This window comes from Trachymyrmex cornetzi, unplaced genomic scaffold (assembly GCF_001594075.2).
Source record: "Trachymyrmex cornetzi isolate Tcor2-1 unplaced genomic scaffold, Tcor1.1 scaffold771, whole genome shotgun sequence".
In the NCBI taxonomy this organism is placed as follows: domain Eukaryota; kingdom Metazoa; phylum Arthropoda; class Insecta; order Hymenoptera; family Formicidae; genus Trachymyrmex; species Trachymyrmex cornetzi.
The window spans coordinates 99,086-106,368 of NW_017300104.1; the positions used below are offsets into that span (position 1 = coordinate 99,086).

Here is a 7,283-nt window from a genome sequence, read left to right on the forward strand (position 1 = left end):
GTGACTCGGAACGCACCCAAAGTTTCATGCGCAAGCACCATCCATCCATACACAATCATGTTAGCATGAAATACATAGTGTGACAAGAGCGCATGCTAACAATCCCCTTAAAATGGGATAGATATATATTTGGCTTTGAAAAAAGAAAAAGCGAAGATGCCGAGTATAAATAGTGCGAGCAACGCGAACAGACTTATTATAACATAAATATTATACCAGACAAAAATCACTAAATTAACTTGTTTAAATTTTTTATTTTGTTTATTAAAATTCAACAACTTTTATGTAGGAGATGCGAAATTAATATTTTTTCATTCAAATTAAACTATCCTTCTTATGAATAGTCGGCGCACTTCTATCCTGAGGATTTAGTACAGAGCTGAACCACATCTACTTTCGACGATACGATTTTATCGATAGTATCAGAAAATGTATGTAGTCATGTAGTTTCCAAACTGAAAATTGATGTATTGGCGGTAGTGAATGGGTGATTTCGACGGTAACACAGGAAAAAGGCATGGCCTCTCTCAAGTTTCTCTCTGGTAATATATAAACATATAATAGTATGTGTATATACATTATACGCATGCGTATTTATATATGTGTATATATATATATATATATGTATATTATGTATGAAGTACACGCATACATATGGGTATGAAGCAGTGACTGGTAGCGAGTAACGAATGATAGTAGTGATTAATAGTTGACTGTGGGTTTCTGCTGTTGGTTTGTTAATCATAGTCAACTAATGAAATTGTTTTTTGCAGTAAACACTTGTACATGTTAGTAACAATTTAATAAAAATATAAGAATTTCACAAAAACGTTTGCAATCCCGAAAATAAACAAAACTTTAGATATAATGCCGTTGGCAACTCTAACGGCTCCTTGGACAGAGCATCGCACAAATGAAAAGGTAAAACTCAATTTCTCTCAATATTCTTGAGTTGTAATATTCGTGGGTTGTAATTTTCTTTGAAACAGCGAATTCCAAACCATTACCACTTTTTCAAAAGAATTCTTGTTCTTTTTTTGTTTCTTTTTTTCTTTACTTTAACATTATAATAATAGATTATAATAGATTATAAAATATTTCACCTTGAAAAATACCTTCATTTTCCATCTTGCTTCTGTTTAGCAAAGTACAGAGATTCTTCCAGCTGAAAATCAGGAAGAAACAATGATCACTCAAGGAAATTTAATTGAAAGATCAAATGGTTGCTCGGAATCTCATGAAATTGAAGTACGCGATATGACAAGGGATGGTTATGAAAAAGCTGAACCCTCTCACTTTGAATTATTAAAAGTCCTTGGCCAAGGATCCTTTGGCAAAGTAAGAATAATAAATACAAAGTACATATACAATATTTAAATATTTTTTGGTACTTTGTACATCGTACATATTTTATTTTATTTCTTCAATACTTTTATAGGTATTTTTAGTAAGAAAAGTTGTTGGAAAAGATAGCGGAACTCTATATGCTATGAAAGTTCTAAAAAAGGCAACTTTAAAAGGTATCTCAAAATACTACAAAATATTTGCAAGTGTCTCAAATTATTGTAGTTATTGTATATCCACTTCTCTTAGTTCGTGATAGAGTTAGAACCAAAATGGAAAGAAATATATTGGTAGATGTGGAACATCCATTCATCGTCCGGCTGCATTATGCATTCCAAACCGAAGGAAAACTTTATTTAATTCTAGATTTTCTAAGAGGTGGTGATCTCTTTTCTAGATTGTCTAAAGAGGTAAGATTGTTGTTTGCAAATCGCTATATATATATCATATGGCTTACACTTCTCCATAATTAGCATAATCAAGAGAACACAAGTAAATATTGTTTTCCGACGAAACACGAGTTCTGTTCTTTTTAACTGAATTTCTTGTATGGTTTAACTCTTTTTTTTTCTCCAATGTGGAGAGAGAAGGAAGAAAAATGTACCATGCAAGAACTTTAACTAAAAAAAACAAACCTACTTTGGTGGTTATTACGAAATTCGAATTGTGATATGGTTACGGTTGTGGCCAGTATCATTGATCGACTCAACATGAAAAAAGTCTTTATTCCAAGCATATCAGATTTACAACTTAATATGACCAGAGCTAGCGGAGAAATGTCACTTACTTCTCTCGATTGTTTATTCGACCTCATATCTGGAGAAAAAACGATTTATTTTCAACCCTTCGAAGAAGGCTTCGAAATCTCGATTTAAAATATACGTGATCCTGTGTGGTTTAGTTTTCTTCGCGAGATACAGCAGTTGCATCTAATTTCCCTAGCGGGTTACAGTATGTGCAATATTGCGCTCGACTGCAATGTCGGATTATTTGACACATGCTCCGATAGATGAATGCAGTTTAAACGCGTCGATGATTATTCCCTTTCATTATCGCTGTTTACGTTCGTCGATATAACCGTCTCGTGTCTGTCTTTCTGTTGTCCTTTTTTTCTGACTCGAACAGCTAAGCAGATCTTCAATATTCGCATGTATTCTCTCATGATTCGGAGAACGTGATATTCTTTGGATGAAAATTATATCTTTGCGAAATACATTTTCAGCTGACGTAATGGCGATATAACTACCACACTACAACCATTGGAATATATATATAAACTCTCAAATATATTTGGAATTATCAGTATAATTAATCTTTCAGGTAATGTTTACAGAAGAGGATGTCAAATTTTATTTGGCTGAACTGGCACTTGCATTAGATCATATACATAAACTCGGAATTATTTATCGGGATTTGAAGCCTGAAAAGTTTGTATTGTTTACATACTACTATTATACATATATATCATATATTTCTTTAACAAGCATTGGCTATGGAAATATTTAATTAACCATTTCTTTTACGCAATAGCATTTTGTTAGATACAGAAGGCCATATATCTTTGACAGATTTTGGCTTAAGCAAGCAACCTTTAGATGATTCAAAAGCATATTCATTTTGTGGTACTGTTGAATATATGGCACCAGAAATTGTCAACAGAAAAGGACATACTTTTACAGCGGATTGGTGGAGTTTTGGTGTTTTAATGGTTAGAGTTGAACTTTATATATCACATCTGGATATGATCACTGAATGTAAATTATCAGTAAAAGAAAAGTCAAAAAGCATTATGTGACGCTTTTTAAATTTTTCAGTTTGAAATGCTGACAGGCGCTCTCCCATTCCAAGGTGCAAATCGCAAAGAAACGATGACGCAAATTTTGAAAGCTAAACTCGGTATGCCGCATAATCTTTCATCAGAAGCGCAAGCGCTTTTGAGAGTATTATTCAAAAGGAATCCAGCAAATCGTCTTGGATCTGGTAAAGGGCTTGCCTTACACATTTTACATGCTTTAAAGAAATAATGGGGCCTCAAGTAACGCATACCTGCTATCATACGTATGTAGAGTTACTTTGTATGTAAATCTTTTTATTTCTTAGGTGGGGTGGAAGAGATTAAAAGCCATATTTTCTTTGCTACCATTGATTGGGACGCTCTTTATAAAAAAGAAATAAGACCACCGTTTAAACCAGCTGTTAGGGAAGACAATGCATTTTACTTTGACAGCGAATTTACTTGTAAAACACCTAAAGGTAAGTCTTCTGTTTGAAAATAGAAAGAAGAAAAAGGACATAGAGTAGAGTTGTCAGTAGAATCAAGTTAATAATTATATAAAGTCACATCCTGATATCCGTATTATAAAAGATACTATGGCATATTTTTCCAGATTCTCCTGGAGTACCACCTAGTGCAAATGCTCACGAATTATTTCGCGGATTTAGTTTTGTCGCACCCTGTTTACTTACGGATGCGGATCGCGTTATATCTCATGAATATAGACACTATGATAACATTAGTGCTATTTTCCCAACCTATGTTAATCCTGTTTCTGTAACTGACGAATACGAATTTAAACATGAAATTGGCAGAGGAAGCTACAGTGTAGTTTACTTGGCTGTTCACTTAGCATCCAAAATGGAGTACGCTGTAAAGGTAAAGTCCTGTATAAAAGTTGAAATAAGATGTATCTGTGAAAAGATATGCGAAGTAGAAGTAGAAAGCTAGCTAAATGACTTAACAAAATAGGTGATTGAGAAATCGAAACGAGATCCGACAGAGGAAATAGAAATTCTACTACGATACGGTAGACATCCTCACATTGTAACATTGAGAGCGGTTCATGAAGATGATAAACGAGTCTATCTAGTATTGGAACTTTTACGCGGTGGTGAACTCCTCGATCGTTTGCTACAAAGACGAAATTTCACCGAAAGAGAAGCTGCCGAGGTCATTTACACTGTTACAAGTGTGGTGCATTATCTCCATGAAAACGGAGTAAGTGTGATCTTTAAACGTATAAATATAACAAACATTTTTGTATAGTTACTTCAATTCGTACATCTATACGAAATTCATCTACATACAAGGAAACGATGAAGTTGTTGCTTAAAAAAAGAAAAAAAATAGGTCGTTCATAGAGACTTGAAGCCATCAAACATTCTGTACACAAAACCTGGTGGTGATCCAACAACACTTTGTATATGTGACCTTGGTTTTGCGACACAATTACGAGCGGAGAACGGTTTGCTAATGACGCCCTGTTATACAGCTAACTTTGTGGCACCTGAAGTGTTGAAACGTCAAGGATATGACGCAGCATGTGACATTTGGTCACTTGGAGTTTTATTATACATCATGCTAGCTGGGTATCAAAAGCTTTGAGAATGAAATAACTACTTAACATATGCAATTATAAAATGATAGGAATTGATTTTATTTTATCACTTTTTTCATTTAATACATAGGTACACGCCCTTTCGTAACAGCCCAGGAGATAGTGCTAGCGATATATTAGATCGTATTGGTTCAGGATATATAGACGTGGAAAGTGGGATATGGTGTCATATTTCCAACGAAGCTAAAGAACTAGTTAAGAGAATGTTGCACTTGGATCCCACTCGAAGACCTACAGCAACTATGATTTTAAAATATCCATGGATTGTAAATCGACATCGTATCCCTCCAAAAGTATTACCAGATGTTATTAAAGATCCACATAGCCTGAAGGTATATATTACTATCAAAAAGTAATAACTACGGGAACTACTTTCGCAAATATTAATTTTGTTAACAGTCCAGATTATTATTGTTAATAATAGATGCATTTGTAGCATCTATTTGAAAATATGTCGCACTATTCCTTTTCTATGTAACATTTTCAATAAATTTATACATAATAATATCACATTGAATCCTAATTTCAGATGGCAGTTGCAGAGACATACAGAGTGATAGCAAGTAGCCCAAGATCACCGCATATTGGTCCTGTAGTTATGTCTGAATTGGCACGTCGTAGGACAAATAAAGCAAATCCAGCAGGTCCCCCCCAAATTTAACTTGAATATCTCATGTACAGATTAACTTTTATCTCAAGATAGAAGATACTTAGGAGAACAAAATCATGTTTGAAAGTACAAGTAGCAGTGCCCATATTGTAAATGACATTAATATCATCGTGGAAAGTATATAATGAAACATTTATGACAGTGAGCCGAATGTGATATTTATTTATAGTTAATTGCGTAATGGTCAAAATAAATAGTTTAGTTATTTTTTAATTATTTTTTTTATACTTATAATTGCTAAATCTTATAGATTTAGCCAATGAAAAAATGTTGCCTGATATAACCATGTTGAGCTATAATCAATTATAATTTAAAATAATTTAAAATTTTTGATATATATTACATGTAAAATTTTATCTGTGCAATGTAGTTAGGTCAAACTCATTTTTTGACTTGATGTTTACCGGATAAGTATGTGTCTCTTGTATACGTGTGTGCGTGTATTTCCGCCTAAACTCGTGATTTGTAATTTTAGAATACTTAAAATCTCGATGTTTACGTGGATTTGAGTCTAAAAAAATTTCAGTAATTGCAAAAAACGAAATAAATCATGTAATCATTGTTTTATTGTAATGCTTATCGTTAATGGTTTGTTAAATAAATTGACAATTGTATAAATTATTTTTATGTTGATTTGAAGAAATTTTCGTAGAAAGTCGTTTTATTTTTTAGAAAAGTACAATCTTAAATTACATTTTCTTTAAAATAATGTATAATGCGATTTATACGCTCCTACGACTGTCAAAACTTTAAAGCTGTGTTGAAAAGCGAGTCAATACACAAAATCGGCAAAAATCGTCAGGCCATTTTTAGGGCATGGCCAGACTGGATATCAATCATGAAACTTTTTTCCTTAGGATGAAAAGATGTCACTATGAATGAATGAAAGATGTCACTATTATCGAATTTATTATTTAAAAAGTCGGTACTATCGACCTCGATTAAAATCGGTAATTGGTTTAGCATCCCCTCTTTATCCCCTCTTTAAAGGGATGCTCGAGTGACGGTCGAAGTTAATCAAGGTCGATAGTACAGACTTTTAAATTCTAAATTCGACAATAGTGACATCTTTCATTCATTTCTTATACTTATTATAGGGAGGGCTCCGATTGCACACATGTATCGTTGATTGGCCAATTTAAAAATAAAATAATCTCATTGGCAAAACAGTAAAAAATTACTAGGCACCAGTTGATATGAGTGGTGTGTACAATCAAAACTGTAGGCAAACGGAATCCTCCCCTTATTATATATCGTTGTGTCTCGCTTAAACGCATTCATCTGTCCTTATCTAACATATTGCAACGCCATCTCTTAGAAAGAGATCAACTAAAATACTGCTCGGTTTCATGGCTAAACAGTCTAAACTATCGTACATCGTCGATTTCTCACGCGCTAGACACATAATTTCATTCCTTGCACTAATCTTTTTATTTAGGCGTCAAAACTTAATTCTAAAGATACGACTGTATTCGTCTATTTATTCTACATGTGCTCCTGCCCTAATTTCGAGCATATAACGTGTATATAATTTTTTCACGAAGTAAATTATTGGTGAGCTGATAGCACCAAAAAAGAAGACTCCAGCATCCTCTTAAGGGTCTTCTTTTTTACCGATAAAGCAAGCGTTTATGCTCCTTGCGCGGTTCTTTGAATTAGTTGCACAGAATAAAAATTCCTTCTCCACGATTGAAATATCCGTGCTAATGTACTTGCTCCTGGTGTATTTTGTGTCCAAAACTGGGAAAAATAATAAATTACAGATTCCTGTATCCATGTGCTATCAGCTCACTGGGGCCCAGATACCCAGATAGACAAATACCTCCACGGTATTAGTACGGTGAGCGTACGGCGTACTATGCGTGCCGATACCG

At 33.8% G+C, this 7,283-nt stretch overlaps 1 protein-coding gene across 1 annotated transcript; it reads left to right on the forward strand.

Annotated features, from left to right (window-relative positions):
• Positions 1-671: 671 nt before the first annotated feature.
• On the forward strand, positions 672-5,587 carry LOC108768243 (Ribosomal protein S6 kinase II). Its single transcript, XM_018518606.1, has 13 exons — positions 672-921; positions 1,144-1,338; positions 1,439-1,520; positions 1,594-1,754; positions 2,665-2,771; positions 2,875-3,052; positions 3,159-3,324; positions 3,445-3,597; positions 3,732-3,997; positions 4,091-4,339; positions 4,472-4,710; positions 4,810-5,071; positions 5,269-5,587. The coding sequence occupies exons 1-13, from the start codon at positions 868-870 to the stop codon at positions 5,398-5,400; spliced, it is 2,244 nt and encodes a 747-aa protein (XP_018374108.1). The 5' UTR covers positions 672-867; the 3' UTR covers positions 5,401-5,587.
• Positions 5,588-7,283: the final 1,696 nt, after the last annotated feature.